The sequence below is a fragment of the Trachypithecus francoisi genome, unplaced genomic scaffold (genome assembly GCF_009764315.1).
Source record: "Trachypithecus francoisi isolate TF-2019V2 unplaced genomic scaffold, Tfra_2.0 Lachesis_group4, whole genome shotgun sequence".
Lineage (NCBI taxonomy): Eukaryota > Metazoa > Chordata > Mammalia > Primates > Cercopithecidae > Trachypithecus > Trachypithecus francoisi.
In genome coordinates, this window is record NW_022681469.1 from 137832355 (window position 1) to 137853622 (window position 21268).

At 41.6% G+C, this 21268-nt stretch overlaps 1 protein-coding gene across 4 annotated transcripts in view; it reads left to right on the forward strand.

Annotated features, from left to right (window-relative positions):
* HECW1 (HECT, C2 and WW domain containing E3 ubiquitin protein ligase 1) overlaps positions 1 to 21268 on the forward strand; it is a 441946-nt gene that overhangs the window by 340527 nt on the left and 80151 nt on the right. For all 4 annotated transcript variants that reach the window (XM_033193922.1, XM_033193924.1, XM_033193923.1 and 1 more), the window contains 3 exons: positions 1609 to 1730; positions 4156 to 4341; positions 14967 to 15101. In XM_033193922.1, the coding sequence (XP_033049813.1) occupies positions 1609 to 1730; positions 4156 to 4341; positions 14967 to 15101 (443 nt within the window). The remainder of the gene's footprint in view (positions 1 to 1608; positions 1731 to 4155; positions 4342 to 14966; positions 15102 to 21268) is intronic.

The window sequence follows — 21268 nt, forward strand, 5'->3', positions numbered from 1 at the left end:
ATTATTATTATTATTACTATTACTGAAGAGAGAGTCTCTCTTTGTCACCCAGGCTGGAATGCATGATGCGATCATAGCTCACTGGAGCCTCAAACTCCTGGGCTCAAGCAGTCCTCCCAACTCAGCCTCCTGGGTAGCTGGGATCTCAGGCATGCACCACCACGCCTGGCGAATTTTTTCATTTTTTGTAGAGACAGAGTCTTGCTATGTTGCCCAGGCTGGTCTCAAATTCCTGGCCTCAAGCGATCCTCCCACCTCAGCCTCCCAAAGTGCTAGGATTACAGGCATAAGACACCACACCTGGCCTGTTATTTATTTCTTTGTTCAAACTTCTGAGAGAGACATGGTACAATAGCCAAGTAACTAGAAACACGAGGAAAAGACAGCAGAAAGTTTATTTCTGAGTTTGATATTAAACGAGTTGGCATTTACTGTATTAAAAAAAATCCCACAATTAGTGGCTGAAACTCACAGCCATGCATCTACCCACAGTTCTACAGGTTGGCAATTTGAGCTGAGCTCAGCTGGGTGGCTCCTCAGAATGCTGCTGGGCTCACCTGTCCATCTTGGATCAGCTGTGGAGTCGGCCAAGGGCTGACCTGAGATGGCTGCCACTAGGGTGGCTTGTCCCTGCTCCCATGGCCCTGTGGCCTCTCATCTTGCAGCAGCCAAGCTCATTCTCATGGCAGTGGCAGTGTTACCGGAGAGTGGAGACACACAGGTCTCTTGAAACCCTGATGCAGAACTGATCCGTTGTCACTTCTGACATGTTCTGTTGGTTGAAACAAGGCACAAGGCCAGCCCCAATTCACCAAGGGGAAGAGCAGTGAAGTCCCAATGCAACTGGGTGTGGATACAAGGAGAGGAATTGTGATCCTTTCCGCAAACAGTCTATTATAGCTATGGTTAGCAATTTCTAAAGGAAATAAGAAAAAATAACCAGGCATGGTGGTGCATGCCTGTAGTCCCAGCTATTCAGCAGGCTGTGTATCTGGGAGGATGGCTTGGGCCCAGGAGTTCAAGGCTGTAGTGAGCTGCGATCGCACAGCTGCACTCCAGCCTGGGTGACAGAGCGAGACCCCATCTCAAGAAAAGCAAAAAGAGAGAGAGGAAGGAAGGAAGGAAGGAGAAGGAGAAGGGGAAGGGGAAAGGGAAGGGAAAGGGAAAGGAATGCAGAGAGAGAGAGAGAAAGAAAAGGAAGGAAGGAAGGAGAGAAAGAAGGAAGGAAGGAAGGAAAGAAAGAAAGAGAAAGAAAAAAAAAAAGAAAGAAAGAAAAGAAAAAGGAAGGAAGGAAGGAAAGAAGGAAAAAGAAAGAAAGGAAGGGAGGGAAGGAAGGAAAGGAGGAAGGAAGGAAGGGAGGAAGGAAAGAAGGGGAAGGAAAAAGAAAATCATTGTGATAAAAGGGAAGAGATGTTGGAGGACTTGAGCCTTACTGAAGTTATGCAGAAACACTGCTAGGAAATGATGATTCTTAACTGACATATGTAAAGTAATGACACTTGGCCTAAATCCAACAGTCTGCTGTGTGGGTGAAGGCTTGGGTGCTGCTGCCATCAGGAGCGAAGGACAGAGGTTGAAATGCGTTTTTCCCAACTTCATTTTTTCCAGATCTAAGGAGAGAAGGGTCACTTTCTCCGGTTAACTCACAAAAAATCACCTTGCTGCTGCAGTCCCCAGCGGTCAAGTTCATCACCAACCCCGAGTTCTTCACTGTGCTGCATGCCAATTATGTGAGTGCCCTAAAATGCGGAGGGAGTGGCCTGGCTTGGCAAGACCCAAAACACAGCTTTGTAAAGTCATCTGATAGATCTAAAAGGGTAGAATTTTAACGTAAGCAAGAAAAAACAAAGAAGACAGCTCAGTCCACTCTTTTGACTATCTGTGAGTCTCCCAAAAAGGACAAAGGCTGGATTTGGAAATGCTGTTGCCTCTTTGGGTTTTTGTCAGGCTCAAATGTGTTAATGTCAATGAAAGTACTTTGGAAGCAAACTTGTTTTTGTTATTATTAAAATTTTAAAGGAACAAGATTATGAATCGGCCAGATTCCCTTCAACCTAATAAGTTTATAAAATCATTTTCACTGATAAAATTTTAAAGCAGAGTTCTTCTAGGTAAATAACTGGGTTTCTTTTTGGTATGGTTTTTTCAAATATCACACTGAAGTTCAATTTAATATGATTTTACATATATAGTTTTTTCATTGCTTTTTTTGGTATTTTCAAGAAAGCAATGGCATGATATCATTATATTCATTAATTTTTCCATTCAACAAACATTTTCTGCGGTTCAGGCTCAGATCTAGGTGCTGGAGTCACAAAGACAGATTAAGGTGACACCTAAACAGTAGGAGATCCCATTTTGTGGAGCAATGATGTGAAAAAGATCAGCCCAGTGTGACAGGACCAGGCCAAACTGAGGGAGGACAGAGTGCTCTGGGGGCACCAGGGAACATTCTTGGGGAGGCGGCTGAACTGAGTCCTGAAGGTCGAAAGTGGACAAGAAGAAGTCCAGGCAGAGGGACATCTGTAGAAAGGATGCACCCATGAGGAGGCCTGGGGGATAAGTCCAAGGTGGTGAGTGTGAGTGACTGGCAGGAGGGAGAGAGAAGGAGGGGCTGGAGACTGGGCAGCAGAGCACCTGGTAATTCATGTAAAGGAGCCTGGATCTACTGCAGCAGGTCACAGGAGTCAACAGTAGCACTCAGGCTGCCTGACCAGGGGGGTTGATGATGCATTTTCTCTGGCAGAGTGTCAGGGAGAGAGACTGAGCTGAGGAGGTTAAGACACAGGCTGATTCAACCGCTGAGTGAGAGATGATCTGGCTGTGACCTAAGGAAGGGGTGGGAACGTGGCAAGGAATGGCTCCATTCAAGGACATTTCTCATGGACTCAGCAGCACTTAGGTCCACCGTGATCATGAGTGGGTGCAAGATGATAACTCAAGAAAGACAGCGTAGTTTCTGCTTTGGGCACCTGGGTGAGGCAGTGACCGCACTGAGCTGGAGCTGGAGTTTGACTGGGTGATGGAGGGCGTGGCTGCAGAGGAGGATATCAGTTTTTAGCAGGTTATTTCTGAGAAGGCTGTGGGATAGTGGCTCGATCCCAAGCAGCTCCCCAGAAGTGTTGTGGGGGCCACAGGGAGAAAGCGCGTGGCACATGGCCATGCCCCAGCTCTGGGTGCAGGTGGCCCTGGGCCAGTAGGAGCCACTGGCCCAACCCCCTGTCTACATGTGGTCTGTCCTTTCACCCGCGCCCCCACCGGTGAAGAGATGAAGGATGAAGAGATGAAGAGATGAAGGATGGGAAGAGATGAAGAAAGACATGACACTCATACCAGCCCTGTGTACTGTCACACTGTCATGTCTTTCTTCATCTCTTCCCATCCCCCAACCTCCCTACACACACACACACACACACACACACATACACGTTTTTACATAGGATTCAAAGAAATGACAGACCTCTCACATCCAGACTTCAATCCCCAGAGGCCCTAAATTAATGCTCCCCGTTTTAGACAGGTAGGAGGACCAAAGGCAGACCTCAACAGTCAGAGAAGGGACCATGGAGGAGAGAGAGGAGTGAGGTTCAGGCGGGTAGAGGGAGACCAAGGAGAGCCAGACGTGACTGAGACAGCAAGAAAACCGTGTGGAGTCGCACAGATGGGTGGTGGGCCGCGTCCCGTACTCCGCAGCACTCAGGTGGAACGGGTGTCACAGATTGTCCATGTGGGCCAAGGGGGCATGATTCAATGCACGTTTACTTTTTTTTTTTTTTGAGACAAAGCCTTGCTCTGTTGTCCAGGCTGGAGGTCAACAGCACAATCATAGCTCACTGCAGCCTCTCTTCTCGGACTCAGGTGATCCTCCCACCTCAGCCTCCCAAGTAGCTGGGACCACAAGCACATGCCACCATGCCCCGCTAATTTTAACAATTTTTTGTGGAGATGGGGTCTTCTTATGTTGCCCAGGCTGGTCTCGAATTCCTGGGCATTTACTTCTTGAGCAAGAGCTCATTTTCTGAGGCCTCTACCTCACACTCATAATAAACCGCTGTGTCACAATCATACTTAGCAGTGTTAGTGTGCTCATGGTGTGCTTGCTCTGTGTTTTTCCTCATTCCCCACTCCTTACCCCATCACCCTGACCCGTCTCAGAGTGCCTACCGAGTCTTCACCAGTAGCACCTGCTTAAAGCACATGATTCTGAAAGTCCGACGGGATGCTCGCAATTTTGAACGCTACCAGCACAACCGGGACTTGGTGAATTTCATCAACATGTTCGCAGACACTCGGCTGGAACTGCCCCGGGGCTGGGAGATCAAAACAGACCAGCAGGGAAAGGTGAGTGTGACTCACATGCTGGGTTTTCATCAAACAGGCTCCTTCCCCAAGGTGAAGATTAGCGAGGATGTGAGGAGGAAGGTATAGGGAGGAGTTACGTCTGGGAGATGCGCTGTCGGCTGCCAGCAGGAAAGAGGGTGATGACCATCCACATCTGGGCTTCTCAACCTCAGCGCTACTGTGGGGAGAAGGGGGCCAGGCCAGGGGAATACCCTGTGCCTTACAGGACGTTAGCAGCATTCCTATCCCTCACGCCACTAGATGCCAACCATTGTGACATTGCTATGTGTTCCCTGGGGGGGCAAAGTCACACCTAATTAAGAACCACTGTCTACATGTTTTTAAATTTAGGTTTGGAACATGGAACCGAATTCTGTCCAGTGAACTTTTGGTTGTTTGCCTCCTCAGACAGCTAACTCTCAGGGGATAAACTCATTGGTTAAATGCAGTGACACTGTTAGAGGATTTGTTGTGATTTCCCTAATACACCTTAAGTTTTCTGTAAAACAGCCTAACAAGCAGGGTGGGGTGTGCTGGGCCCGTGTGATCTTCCCTGACTTACAGTTTGCTTCTGTGTGACCTTAACCCAAACCGGGCCTTTCTGGCCATGCTTTAGAAGACCAGCTGAGTCTGAAAACAAGAAGGTTTCTTCCTAATCTTCATCAACCATCTCAATGTATTCAAATGACAGGCCAAGTAATTTACTAGAACTGAACCTGTGTAACCTTCTATGAACTTTACCAGAGAGAACCCCTCCCTCTTTCTGATCCAAGGAACCAGAAGCTTTGCCTGCAGTCATGTCTGTGATGTGTCCTTTCCTCTGTGAATGTGAGCCTGCAAAGCCATGTTCCCCAAAGGGAGCTGATTTGGCATCAATGTCCCCTCAAAGCCTTGCATCTCTCTTCTACAAACCCCTTAGCATGCCTCAGAACCTGGACTCTCTGGAGTGTGTGGGGAAAGAATGGAGGACTCATTACAAGTCCATTCATAAAATGAATCTCTAGGACCAGCTCCTCTGTAACCAGGGATGAATTAGGGGAGGGGAAAGAGCATGCCTTGTGTCGTAGAAAAGCCATTGTAGCCAGCATCTGCTTCCTGGGACCTTCTCATTGATTGGACGTGGCCTCTGTTGGGAGAGGGGCAATGATTTGTATGTGGGGACTTGGTGATATGCATTAGGGTAAGAAAATGAAGCCTGAGCCAGAACAGAAAGTAAAGGAGTGGCTTATCAGAGCTGGGTTTCGGGTAGCCACGTTTACATTTATTGCTTAACCAGGACACCAAGGCGACACCACCATGTTCATCATGCAAACAGCACACACCAATGTGAACAGCTTGCTGAGTCTTGGATTTCCATGACTGCAGTTTTTGTACCAGGATAAGGATGTCAGGGAGCCCAGCGGAATGACAAGGAGGCTTCCCAATGCAATAAGCCCTGGTTCTCCACGGTACACATGCAGATAATGTGACATCCCCTGGTCATCACACCAGCAGGGAAGCACAGAGGCTGAGATGCACTCTGAGAATTTTGTTCCATTTGGGAATGCATAGGAGGGAATTTCTGGCAAGAGCTCTTCCCCCTAATTCTCTTTAGCAAGAAGATATCATACATGAGAAAGAAAAATTCTGCATTTGAAATGAGAAGACTTTCAGTTATGACACCAACTAGCTGTGTGCCTACACACACATGCACACACACACACACACAAATGGTCTCACCTATTTCTTATTAATTGAACACACACACATACACACACTCATAGTGACAGAATGTCTAAGAGACATACCACGTAGTGAATTGCTGGGGAAAGCAGCTTTAGACTTGCAATGTATTACCACAGTCCATAGGGTGGTCAGAGAGGAACAAAGGAGGGTAATGGGAAAAATTCATGGACCAGTCCATCTCAGTCTAAATACATGACCCTGTGCAAGTCACTCCAGCTTTCTGAGCCTTAAAATAGCAACAATAATGCCTACGTTGCCTTCATGATTTTACAACCAGATAAATAAGTTAATAAGTTCATGAAGGAATGATTGATAATATCGTGACAGATTAGTAGTATCTACCATTCTTTCTCTTAATGTCTCCCAAAATAATCCAAGATCAAGATTGTTAAGTGGGGGAAATAAAAGAATATCTCATTGCCAAAGCTCATTGATGAGGGGAATAGATTGAGAAAAACATGTTAGGACTGTGTCTTACAGGTTTCACCCTTGGAAAGGATATGCTGCACAGGAGGCTGAGAGAACACAACTCCCTGAACAATGGGGTGGCCATAGCTCACTATGCAAAAGCCACCTTCATAGCTGTCCAGAGCAGGTCCTTGCCCCTCACCCTGGACAATCTGCTTCTTGCTTTATCTACAAATTCAAACATGGCAACCTTTGCTTTTATTATCCACCTTGATAGGAAGTAGAAGGGCTGGGCAGAGCTGTTTGGTGGCTTTGAATGCACAGTCATCTCTACAAAGGGGACAGAGGCAAAGAGCTCAGAGCTCTGCTGCTTCAGGAGGACTGGAGCAAAGAACACACTGGCATCTGACTCATCTGCCGTCTTCAGATTCTGAGAAAGGAGGACAGAGCCTTCTGCCCAGTTTAATAGAGATTGCGTGTGTGCCTTACGCCTCATTCCAAGTCTGAGCTGAGGGAGGCAGTCACCATCAGAGAGGTAGGGCGGTGGGCCCCATGGGTCCTATCTTGTAGCAGACATGAGACCAAGGCAGCGTCTGCTAAGGAATGAATAAATAAAATGAGAAGGGGCCTAGGAAGAGACACTACTGCAAGAAGCAAACAGAATCTTGGTCTGACAAAAAGCATGTCTCTTTTTTCAGAAAGCATATTCTTTCTCGGAAAGTATAATTTTCTTTGGAAAATAGAACCGTTTAAAAGACATCTATTCATCTTCCATGAAATGGCACAGGAGCACATAACTTCTGTTATTAACCAAGAGGAAAAAGCCACAAACAGAAAACAAGCTGAGAGGAAACAGACATAGGCAGTCTGAAAAGAGCTGTTTTAAGATTGCAGGGAAAAGCAAAAGGTAAAAATCATAGCATAGGGATAAAACAGAGCAGCACTGATGCTGTGTGAAATGTCATCACTGATATGGCGAATGAACATGGAAACAGCCCCTAAAGCAGAAGGAAGGGACCAGATTTCAATCAGTGGAGGAGACGGTAAAAAAAAAAAAAAAAAATGCAAAAACTGAAAAAAGAAAAAACTTATCTTCTCTATGCTTATCCTAACCATTCAAGTTAATGCCACAACCTTCCCTGACCCCTAGACCATATGCTCCCCCATGTCACTTACACATTTATTAGGTTTATTGCTTATTGTCTGTTTCTTGTGGCAGGATTTTAAGCTTTTTTTTTGAGAATAGAAATCTTTGTTTTGCTCACTGATAAAATATCAAGGGCCAAGAATAATGCCTAGTATATAGTTGGCACTCAATAAATCTTTGTTGCACCAATGACTTATACAGTTACCTGAGGGAAGAAACCAGAATACTAGGTACAGCAGGAATAATTAAATATTAGTGTTAATTATATTAAATATTAAAATTAAAACGTTGCTGATTTAAAATAAATTATTTAGGTGAGCAGATTAATTGGGCTCACTGAATTACAGTAAATACATTATATATCTACACATGTTCTGGAATGTCTTTAAATAGAAATTCTTTTTTTTTTTTTTTTTTGAGACGGAGTCTCACTCTGTCACCCAGGCTGGAGTGCAGTGGCCAGATCTCAGCTCACTGCAAGCTCCGCCTCCCGGGTTCATGCCATTCTCCTGCCTCAGCCTCCCGAGTAGCTGGGACTACAGGCGCCGCCACCTTGCCCGGCTAGTTTTTTTGTATTTTTAGTAGAGACGGGGTTTCACCGTGTTACCAGGGTGGTCTCGATCTCCTGACCTCGTGATCCGCCCGTCTCGGCCTCCCAAAGTGCTGGGATTACAGACTTGAGCCACTGTGCCCGGCCTTAAATAGAAATTCTTTAAAAATCTTATCAATATACAGCCATGATAATATAAAAGTTACCTACAAAAGAATAAAACTCAACAAGCTTCAAATTTCCCATCCTAAAAATGAAACTAGAGAAATCCACAGAGCAATGACTCCAAGATATTGATGAGAAAAGATTGCCGCCCAGTAGTCCTAAATACAGACAATGATTGTCATTCATGGGTGAAAACAGAAAAACAACCTCATGTGCAAAATCAGAGCTTACCCTACTCTTTTACCCATCCTGATTGTTACGGTTTGATAGTTTGGATATGATTTATTTGACCCCTTAAATCTCACACCAGAATTGAATCCCCACTGTGGCAGTGTTGGAGGTGGGGCCTAGTGGAAGGTGTTTGGGTCATAGGAACAGATCCCTCAGGAAGGACTGGTGCCATCCTTGCAGCAATGAGTGAGTTCTTGCTTATTAGTTCCCTCTAGAGCTGGTTGTTAAAAACAGCCTGGCACCCACTCCCTACCCGCACTCTCTCTGGCTTCCTTGGGATCTCTGCACATGGTCCCCTTCACCCTACACTGTGAGTGGAAGGAAGCAGCCTGGGGCTTTCACCAGACGCCCAGTCTTCCAATCAGCAGGATCATGAGCCAAATAAACCTTTTTTCTTTAGAAATTTCCTGGTCTCAGGTATTCCTGTATAGCAACACAAACACACTAAGACACTGATGAATCACCAAAAGTCATTCTCCAGATGGATCACTAACAAATCAAAGCACGACATTAATAGTGAAAAAATGATGGTATATAAAGGACCAGTGGTGAGTCTTTAAATCAATCAAATACATACATCTAAATAAAAGTAATTGTTGTTAAAATGCTTTAAAACATATTGAAAAAGTCTAAATAAAATATGTGAAAAGCTGTATAGTACAAATGGAATAGTTGTATAGTAACAGTCTGGATCAATATCACCAGACTGGAATAAAAAAAAAAGGTAAGAAAGTGCGAAGTGGGAAGATGAGCAGGGGAAGGAGGGTTATGCTGAGTTACTAGTTGGGCTCAAGGACAATAAAACTGGATCATTTAAAAAACAAAGGCTAAATATAGTAATTTGACAAGCTTAAAAGGCAACTGTTTGTACCATTTAAAATAGAATTTTTCTCTTCCAAATTCCTTCAAAAGATAAAATCAAACAAAATAGAGTTTGTATGACAAAACACAAAAAACTGCAAAGAAGATGGAAACAATAAAAGTAAGATAACAAGTAAGTAAAGTAAAAAAGTAAGTAAAGCCAAGCATAACAGTTATGGCAATAGGTGGAAACATGATAAACTTATGTACCAAAAGGAAAACACTTTCAGCTTTGGTAACAAACAGATCCAGTTTACAAAAAGACATACCTAAGAGGTGATTTAGAAAGTTTAGAAATAAAAGAATAAATATTAATGTAGTGTGAAGACAATAACAGAAAAACCAGTGGTGCAGTATTAATATAATACAAAGGAGAGTTTCAACCATAATCCTTAAATGGGGGTCAAAGAAATATTTAATATTAATCAATGGCACAATTAAGATAAAGATATAATAATCATGTACCTTGTGAGCCAAATAATAACATATTATATTAAATAAAGAAAAATCAAGGAGAAATGAAAGGAGATGAAAGAAATACAGTTGTAGTAGGAAAATGTGTTTTATATCCATCAGTTTGACAGATTAGACAAAATAATTTGAGATTTAAACAATTTAACTTTATGTGAATGAAACATATTGATTCTTTTATTAGAAATAAAGTTTACATGAATGAACAAACAAAATGTGGTATGTATCTGCAATGAAATGTTTGTCCTTACAAAGAAATGAAATTCAGACACACGCTACAACATGAATGAACCTTGAAGACATTATGCTGAGTAAAATAAGCAAGACACAAAAGGACAAGAGTTCTATGATTCCACTCATATGAGGAACCTAAAATAGTCAAACTTATAGAGATAGAAAGTAGATCAGAGGTTACCAGGGGCTTGAAGGAGTAGAAAATGAGGAGTTATTGTTTCGTGGATACAGTGTTTCAATTTGGGAAGGTGAGAAAGTGCTGGGGAAGGAGAGTGCCTATGGTTGCACAATCGTGAGAATTTATTATACTTAATGCCACTGAACTGTACACTTAAAAATGATTATCGTTTTACATATATTTTGCCACAACAACAAAAAAGAAAAAGCGCCCCCCAAAATAGAGTTAACTTCTTTTCATGATTATTTTTGTAAGTGGTGATATTCTACACTCCAAAGAAAACAAAAAAGCAGAATATAATCAGGTCACATCCTATGGTCATAAAGCAATAAAACTGAATTGTAGGTAAATTTAAGCACAATCATAAAAACAAAATCTTTACCAGCTGGAAAGTAAAAGCAATGTTTTAGATGACTCTTGGATTTAAAATAAGATAAATACTTAGAAACCGTTGAGAGATGTTGAAAATACATATGAACAATACTTAATAAAATATAGAAAGGATATACTCAAAGACTTAGTAGCATTAGAGAATTTCAGTTGATTACTTTAGGAAATGTTTTTAAAAATTACTTGATAAAAATTACTTATTTATTTATTTATTTAGTGAGACTGGGTCTCGCTCTGTCACCTAGGCTGAAGTGCAGTGGCATGATCACAGCTCACTGCAGCCTCAACTTCCTGTGCTGCAGCAATCTTCCCACCTCAGTCTCCCGAGTAGCTGGGACCACAGATACACACCACTACGCCTAGCTTTTTTTGGTATTTTTTTGTATATTTTTGGTAGAGACAGGTTTTTGCCATGTTGCCCAGGCTAGTCTCAAGCTTCCAAGCTCAAGAGATCCACCTGCTTTGGGCTCCCAAAGTGGTGGGATTACAGGTGTGATGAATACACATTTATATTTTAAAAACAAATACCCTGGGTCAACTAAGAATGTAAATAGGTTTTCGTGACCTAATAAAGCCTCCTTTAAAACAGTGGACATCTTATTGTACAATTGGGCCTAGTAATTTTCCCTTAAAAATCAAGAATAAGAAAATATTTCAACCACCACTTACTTAATGTTGTTCTAGAAGTATTCACCAATATTACAAAACAGGAGGTAAAAATGTAAGAGTCCTCCTAAAGAAGGAGACAAAATTAACATGATTTGCAATTAAAAATCAAAGAGGATATACTTAAAAGAGTCGTTTATTTGATGGAAGCATTTAATGTGATGAGCAGACAAAAAGTAAATACACAAATAATAACTTTCCTGAGTACCAACAATGAAGGGTTATAAAACATTATAGGAAAAGATGCACTCAGAATAGCATATTAAATAGACAATATTAAATACCTATAAATCATCTTAACCAGAAAGATGTGTCTTTCAGTAAAACAACTACAAAACTGTACTAAGAAGAAAATTCTTTAATAGACATGTTCAGAAATGGGAAATGGTTACACAAACTCTCACAAGGAATGAATTCTCTCCAAAATCATTTGCAGTCTCAAAGTGATTCTAAACAAAATCCTGATAGAACTATTTTTGGAACTTAATAAAATTTGTATTAGTTCCTCTGGAAAAATGAAAGCAAACAGACAAGAATATGTAAGAAAATCTTGGAAAAGAAAGGGGAAACTTGCCCTACAGACGTTAATAATTGGAATAGTGCAGTACCAGTGAAAAGCCTCAGACCATTGGAACAAATAAAATATCCTGAAACAGACAGTAGTATTTATAAGAAATGTATTTATAATAAAACAATAGGAAATGAATGATTTGGAAAAATGAGCTCTCTGATAAAAAATATCAAACTATAACTTAATATTATACCAAAATAAGTTTCAGAAAGGTGAAAGATTTAGTGTTAACGATTAACTCACCTAAAGCTAGAAAAATATAGTTAAACACTTAACTGACCCCTGGAGAGAAATGATTGAGAGATTTGAATACATAGGAATATTAAAAATTCAGTGTATTAGAAAATAAAGCAAACAAAAATCAAAAGCAAATTTGAAAGCAGATGTATAACTTAGCACATGAATAATAAATAAGAAAACTTTAACATCCCAACAACAATAACAAAAAAGGGAACAGACATCGCAGGCAATACACTAAGGAAGGAATTGACTAATTAGCCTGTAAGAAAATGTTTTTCTTTTGTAAATTCCCTGGGAAATTGTAATTCATCATTATTTACCATGTAACATTTCTAAGAGTTCTTTCAAAATTAGTATTTGTGAGAGAATTATAAAGAGGAAGATTCATGAACTAATGGTAACATGCTAAATCTGAACAACTGCTGTGAAGATAGTTTATTAGTATGGATCAAAAATCATAAATATTTTTCTAACTTTAACCAAGTAATTAATTCAACTTTTAGAAATGCATACCAAAGAATTGCCACAGATACACAAATATAAGGAACCTATTTAATTTAATTTATAAACATCTCAGCATGTATTTGAATAATGAAAAGTCTATTTTTAATATTTATTAGTTTAGCTTACACTTGTGTGTTTAAAATGCATATTGATGCATTTTGTTTTTTCCCATTCCCATTTAAGTCTTATTCCATTTCCTTGTATTTTTTACATCACTAGTGTCATTTTTTTAGTCCTCTACCAATTTTTCAAGGGTATATTATCTTCAGTTCCAATTGAACATACAGCCCTTTTTGAATCTGTGTGGGTTGCTGTCTTGGGGAATTTTACTGCAAGTCACAAATATTGATTCGCATGATATTAGAAGTGTTGTTATTTACCTTTTTCCTGGGGAGTATATTTTTATCTCAATAAACCACTTCCTGTATGAGTTTTTATAAAGCTCTTTAAACTGCTTGTTTACAATGACATCCAATAGTTGAAATTATAAGCTTACACCTTCCAAGAATAATTTCTAAATCTGTATAAAATTTATTTAACTACTTTTGTCAGGTTAACCTAAAAACTAGCATTGATTGAGGTCGTTTAAAGCTGGTATGACTTCGCCAAACGTTACTGTTCATTGAAAAGAGAGTAATTAAAAAGTTGTCTTATAGTACAAAGGGTTTGTTGAAAAAAAAAAGCTAATAACTTTCTTTTTTATGAGAGATAATTTTAAATTTAAAGAACAATGTTGCCGTATATTGGAATATATACAGTGATCAGACATGGCACAAGGATTTATATTCAAGAGTGTTTGCCCAGGCACAGTGGCTCATGCCTGTAATCCCAGCACTTTGGGGAGGATGAGGCAGACAGATCATCTGAGGTCAGGAGTTCAAGACGAGCCTGACCAACATGGAGAAACCTCATCTCTACTAAAATTACAAAATTAGCTGGGCATGGTGGTGTGTGCCTGTAATCCCAGCTACTCGGGAGGCTGAGGCAGGAGAATCACTTGAACCCAGGAGGCAGAGGTTGCAGTGAGCCTAGATTGTGCCACTGCACTCCAGCCTGGGTGACAGGCAACAAGAGTGAAACTCTGTCTCAAAAAAAAAAAAAAAAAAGTGTTCATTGAAACATTATTTTAAAACAGTAAAAAACTCAAATGTCTAACAATTAAGAGTACTAAAATTAATTGTTATACTTCCATCAAACTTAATATCATGTAGTCATTAAAATTCTCTGTTAAAAGAACACTTAATAATTTAGGGAAATACTTAAAAAATAGTAAGTGAAAAATGTGGAGAAAATATGTATATATTTGTATGTATGGAAAAGAAAAAACTGAGGAGAAAAAATATTTTGGTGATTATCTTTAGATGCTGATATTTGGGGTGATTTTTATTATCTTCTTTCTACTTTTTTATCTTTTTAAAGTTTTTTCTCAGTGAAAATATACACATTCTGTAATAAAAAAGAACATTTTATCTTAAATGTAAATAAAATACTCTACAAATTAATTACTAGTATTATCTTAACCCAGTAAAGACTCTATTGCTGTCATTTGTCATGTTGAATAAAGTATATAATCACTACTTAGAAACTCCATGAACCATGTAGAGTGCTTATCTATGACTGATACTGCTTCATTCAGCTACTGAGCAAACAGGCACAGTGTCCTGTTCCCCATCTAGATCAGTGGTCTCCAACCTTTTTGACACCAGGGACCAGTTTTGTGGAAGACAATTTTTCCATGGATGGGAGGGTAGGGGATAGTTTTAGGAAGACTCAAGCATGTTACATTTATTATCACTTTATTTGTATTATTATTACATAACAACATATAATGAAATAATCCTATAGCTCACCGTAATGTACAATCAGTGGGAGCCCTGAGCTGGTTTTTCTGTGATTAGATGCTGCCATCTGGGGGTAATGAGAGATGGTGACAGATCATCAGGCATTAGATTCTCATAAGGAGTGTGCAGCCTAAATCCCACACATGTGCAGTTCACAATGGGGTTTGCGCTCCTATGAGAATCTGATGGCACCGCTGATCTGACAGGAGGTGGAGCTCAGGTGGTAATAATGCTCACTCACCGGTGGCTCACCTCCTGCTGTGCAGCCTCCTTTAGCCCGAACTAGATAGATGAGTTTTGAGTAGATTAAAAAAGGAAGTAGGGGGTAGGGGAGGCTGGGCAGAAATAACCTGAGGCCTGGGCCCTGTAGCACTCCTGTATATTACTGACTCCATTTTGGCCTTTTCTCACACATGGTGCTTTTTTCACTGGTCTGTTTGCAGTCTTTTTTCGTGGACCACAACAGTCGAGCTACCACTTTCATTGACCCCCGAATCCCTCTTCAGAACGGTCGTCTTCCCAATCATCTAACTCACCGACAGCACCTCCAGAGGCTCCGAAGTTACAGCGCTGGAGAGGTAACCCTCCCTACACCCCACCCTACTGTTCTCTGGTCGCAGTCTCTGCCTCTTCCATGAGGGCAGAACAATTCTTTAGTGGCTAGGATCTAGGGTTGCCTGCGCTGGAAGAGACTAAGCCATATGCACCCTGCTCTGTAGAAGAATGATGACCGGGACGCCCACTTAACACCCCAGACCTTCACCCCATCTCTACTAAAAAAATACAAAAAATTAGCGGAGCGTGGTGGCGGGCGCCTGTAGTCCTGGCTACTCGGTAAAAGGTAACTGTCTTCAGTTACCTTTTCTGCCTTGCCTTTTTTCCCACACAATCACCACTACTGAAAACCTGTCTAGTTGAAAGAAAATTGAAAATGCAATGTCGGGAGATCCCTACACTTACAGCTGGAGCTGTGCCTCCTGAGGCCTGTCACGTGTGAATACATGGAACTGCTATGTTATGTCTAACTTTAAACTTCTACCTCTCCATAACATCCTAGAAAATACTTCAATAATGTATCCATGGACTAGAAACTAGGGGAATTAACCAGGCCACAGGAAGTGGTGCTCTATTCCTACTGGACTCCCACTCTACCATGTGCTCTTTCCTTGGCAGCACTTTGTGGCTACCATGAAGGGCTGAGCATCACTTCATTGCTTTTCTGAATTAGTATCTATATCCCATACTCTTCCTGTCCTTCTTTCTTGAGCCAAAACTCAAAACATAGCTCTTTGTTTGCTCCTGATCAGTTCCTGACAATATCATGAGCAAATCTCTTTTTAAGTCCTAACTGACATTTCCCAAGTATCTGTGCCTTCTCTTTGTGGAAACCACCAGGATCTCAAGAGATGTGGTCTCTAAGAACTACTTTGCATAAAACAGCTTTTAGAATTGGATTATAATAAGGTTAAAAAATGAAAAACATGGTGTAGGAAGGAAAGGAATAGATGTGTATGTAGGTGAGTGAGTTTGTGTGTGTGTGTGTGTGTGTGTGTGCGTGTGTGTGGTGGGTGTGTGTGTGTGTATATATATATATGTAGAGAGAAAGAGAGAGATACTTATATCCCACAGTGAGTCATTCCAGGGAGAACCAGGGAGTTTCTCTCCAGAGAAACTGAGAAGATAACAATTCACCCTGCAGCCACCTCCTCCAGATAGCAAACATAAGTCTCAAGGGAAGAGCCTATTGTTGATGTATCGGCACTAGTTATTTACCACTTTTTCAGAAGGAGTCCTCAGTATACTCTGAGAAACATAACTGTTTCCAACCAGTGGCACTCATGGCTTAATGCCAGTGTGATAAAATGAATTTTGTTTTCATGGAGTCGTCTTAAGTATCATTGTTTCAGGAGACTGCTGAAAGCATGCTAAATCTTTCTTCCTTCATATACATAAGGTGTATGTGACCAGGCAGAGAGGGAGTACTCCACATCCCTGAGCATTGCATGGGTGTCAGGATTTGCTAGATGCAGATGTGTTCACAGACTACAGAAAGCAATGCCCCAGCTTCCCAGTTCAACATGCATAGTCTCTCTCCCTGGTGGCATTCCTGTAACACTCCACAAACTACAAGGTGGATTGTCTTGAGATTATAGGGAATAAATTCAAAATTCTTCATGAATTTGAATATACCATTTAAATTTACTTAAAACGTTCAAGCTCTTTAATCTCATTAAGAGAATTTCAGTATCCACATAGAGTAACTACATGTGATAAAGTAGCTGAGTACTGCAGACAGATTCACTGCCAATAAAACAAAAACTTCAGTTGTGCAAGATGAATTCCCTAAAATACAGATCTCTTACAATGACAAGAAATTAATCTGAAATGTAAATATTTAAAACCTTTCTAACTGAAATAACAAGACTGAAACCATGGACACCACTTGCATTACCTGTTTTAAAACATGTGTTTGATGGGATTGAAAAGCCCAAATAGAGTGAATTTAATATCATTTAAATCATTAATATCATTTGCCATAACATGTATGGCAAAGTGCCATCTGTATCAGTTACGATCTAGCTGGGGCCGGGCGCAGTGGCTCACACCTGTAATCCTAGCACTTTGGGAGGCCAAGGTGGGCAGATCACGAGGTCAGGAGATCCAGATCATCCTGGCTAACATGGTGAAACCCTGTCTCTACTAAAAAAAATACAAAAAACTATCCAGGCGAGGTGGCGGGCGCCTGTAGTCCCAGCTACTCAGGAGGCTGGGGCAGGAGAATGGCGTGAACCCGGGAGGTGGAGCTTGCAGTGAGCTGAGAGAGCGCCACTGCACTCCAGCCTAGGCAACAGAGCGAGACTCCGTCTCAAAATAAATAAGTAAATAAATAACTAGCTGGAAGACTCTAACACATACGATGAAAGGGCGTTGCTGTGCAATAGCCATCTGTCTGCTTCCTAATGCATCCACCCTGACTGTTCGTCACATTTTCAAACCTCATCCATCCCTGTGCCCATCCTCTCTCTTCTGGTAGCTTTTGACTGACACAAGGGGACACTAAAAAAAGCAACAGAGAGAGAAGCCAAGAGGCAGAGGGTATCTGATCCAGAGGCAGTGCACCAGAGAAAACAAAGACTCAGCCTCTAAGAAAATAAATATGTGGTTCCTCCCACTGCAAGAGCGCTCAGCCTAGGGACAAGGAGACAGAGGGACTCTGGTATCAAAATAGAGGGGAGTGGGTGGTAGGAAATGTTGACTGCATTTGCTGTGATGTGATTTGGCTCAGTGAAAATTGATTCCATGCTTGGCTTGCTATGAGCACTGTGGAATGCAAAGTATGAGACAATCCCTGCCTTGGAGAAGTTTGTATTCCATTTTTGAAGCCAGGCCAAAAATACATACAGAGTTAAGTAACAAGAGAAATCAGAATATGGTTGAGTGGCAAGAGAGATGTTAGGATAAGTGCCACAAAAGTTCAAAAGAAACCAAAGAAAAGTATCTTTTAAAAGAAGGTACCTGGCATGCCTGTAATGCAAACACTTTGGGAAGCTGAGATGGGAGAATCGCTTGAGCCTAGGAGTTTGTGACCAGCCTGGTCAGCATGGCGAGACCCTTTCTCTACAAAAAATTTAAAAATTAGTCTGGTGTGGTGGCTTGCGCCTGTGGTCCTAGCTACTTGGGAGGCTGAAGTGGGAGGATGGCTTGAGCCTGGGAGGTAGAGGCTGAAGCAAAATGTGTTCACACCACTGCACTCCAGCCTAGGCAACAGTGCAAGACTCTGTCTCAACAAAACAAAACAAATAATAAAATAAAAGAAGGTACCTGGCATGCCTGTAATGCAAACACTTTGGGAAGCTGAGATGGGAGAATCGCTTGAGCCTAGGAGTTTGTGACCAGCCTGGTCAGCATGGCGAGACCCTTTCTCTACAAAAAATTTAAAAATTAGTCTGGTGTGGTGGCTTGCGCCTGTGGTCCTAGCTACTTGGGAGGCTGAAGTGGGAGGATGGCTTGAGCCTGGGAGGTAGAGGCTGAAGCAAAATGTGTTCACACCACTGCACTCCAGCCTAGGCAACAGTGCAAGACTCTGTCTCAACAAAACAAAACAAATAATAAAATAAAATAAGGTACCTGACTAGAACTTGAAAACTGGTAGAATAGCTACAAAGGATGGGGAAAGGAAGCCTTACAGAGCACAGCCTAAGCAAAGGTGTAGAGGTCGAATTGAGAAAGGCTCACAGAGAGACAGTGACTAGTTCAGTCTAAGCTGAGCAGCAGGTCCCTACTCGCTGTGCCTTGGTTTTCAGAAAACTTTAGTGCTGCGTGGAAGAGTTGGAACTTTTTTAAGGGACCCCGAATGAATTTGAGGAAAGTAATTGAATCACCCATCGTTTCAGGGTAAAATAATCTCTAAAACACATTTTGAGAGATAAGGAAAGACTCTTGGCATTTGGGGCAGGACAATTCTCTGATGTGTGGAATCGTCCCATTACATGGCAGGATGTTTTTTTCCTGACCCCATCCATTAAATGTCAGGAGTGCCCCCACTTCCCTAGTCATTATGACAAAACAAAACAGAACAGCCCCCAGCATTTCCACACACCCATAGATGGTAGTATTTCCCCAGTGAAGAACCATTGTTTTACAGTCTAGTAAACTGAAATACCAAGAGCTCACTTCACACAGGGAGTTCAGGACCACAGCTCAGGTTTCCCAACAGCCATCCACGCAAACTCATTTTGTTGTTGTTGTTGTTGTTGAGATAGAGTCTCGCTCTGTCACCCAGGCTGGAGTGCAGTGGCACAATCTCAGCTCACTGCAACCTCTGCCTCCTGGGTTCAAGTGATTCTCCTGCCTCAGCCTCCCAAGTAGTTGGGATTACAGGCATGCACCACCATACCTGGCTAATTTTTGTATTTTCAGTAGAGACGGGGTTTCACTGTGTTGGCCAAGCTGGTCTCGAACTCTTGACCTCAAGTGATCTGCCTGCCTCAGCCTCCCAAAGTGCTGGGATTACAGACGTGAGCCACCACACCCGGCCACAAACTTATATTTTTAAAAGAAGACTATGAAAGCCAAGAACAGGAAGGGCTGTGGCAAAGAGGGATTCGAGAGAGGCCTGCTGGAGACCACTGCCACAAGCAGATGGAAGGGGATGAGGCCGCGTTGAGGTGACAAAGAGAGAAAACAAAGGGCAGCCCATGGGGAGAAGCCTCAAGAAAGTCAGGGGGTGTGGAGGAAAAAGTCACTAGGACTTCAGTCTGCAGACAGGCATTCCAGCTCCAGCATGTCCACAGAAGAGCTGGGTATCAATCATTGTTCATTCCTCCCCTGCTAGCAACCCCAGCTTCCTCTGCAAATGGGTGACCACTAACGTGTGTTCCAGCTCTGTGATTCTCAGAGTCTGTGGGGCTTGATTCCACGTCTTCAGGACCGTGTAACTATGAGTCCCATTAACAGCACAGAGCTAAGAGGAACAGGAAAGGCAGGAAGGGAGGATGGCAGATTTGTCTTTAGGCAAGTTGATAATGTGTGTGAAAAATAGCAGGATATCTGATTAGATATGACAGTTCAACAGATGGAAATATGAGACTCAGGAATCATCAGTGGGTTATTTCCACAATCCATTGTTTTTCTGTGTCCTGTATCACAGGCAACAGGGAATTAAGCTATAGATATTTCTTAGACTACAACTTACAAGTGTGGGTATTTTCTGTTCACCTACATAAGCCATTCTCTTGAGTGTTATTCAGCAGTTGATTTTTTATAAATTGCATGTAAGGACAAAATTAAAGTGAGTTTCTATATTAAGGATCCTAAATGGTAAAATGTTTTTCTCCAAACCCCAATGGCAGATTATTAATAGAAACATTGGTAAAAATCTTTTGGATTGTCCTTTACCTCACCTGGAAAATTTTCAGACAGATTCCTGAAAGCAGTTATTACAAATAGAGGATTTATACATAAAAAGATCGTTATTTGACACTTTGACTTGCATTTTAATGCGGAGGCACATCTGTCTGCAAAATATTCAAGCACCAGCAAAGTAGAACTTACCTCTCCTCAGAATGTGTGACCAGAATAGGTCACAGATAAGTGGAGTGCTATGAATACTGGATCCCATCTTAGCAAAGAAATCACAAAAGGGTAACACATTTGCCTTGTTTACACTGCAATTCCTAATATAAGTTGACATCAATAAGGAAGGATAAGCAGAGCACATACTTTTCATTTCTTTTGCCATCTTATCTTGGTCAGGTTAGAAAATTGCTAGTCATAGAAAATTTCTGGAAGGTACACACCCAAAAAAAAGCTTGACAGTGACTGCCTCAGGAAAGGGCAAGAGTCTAACAGGGAAGAGAAACCTGCGTCTTACTTTAGAAGCAGAAGTCACTCTTAGTCATTCTTTGCAGCGAGCTTCTTTGATGGCAAAAGTCATTTCATTGGCTCTGGTGACATGCAGGAACCTTCATTCAGGAAGCTTGCTTTTGGGGAGAGTAATCACTGCATTGCTTCTTAAAATCGGTCATTTTCCTCTTGGTTCAATATAACCTGCACTTGGTCACAGGTTTGGCTGGAAGTTTGTAAAATTCAGACAACTTTGAACATGAACTTTTAAATTACAGTCATACATCACTTAACAGCAGGGATACATTCTGAGAATGTTGTTGTTAGGCAATCTTGTCATTGTGGACATCCTAGAGTGCACTTACACAAACCTAGATGGTACAGCCTACCACACACCTAG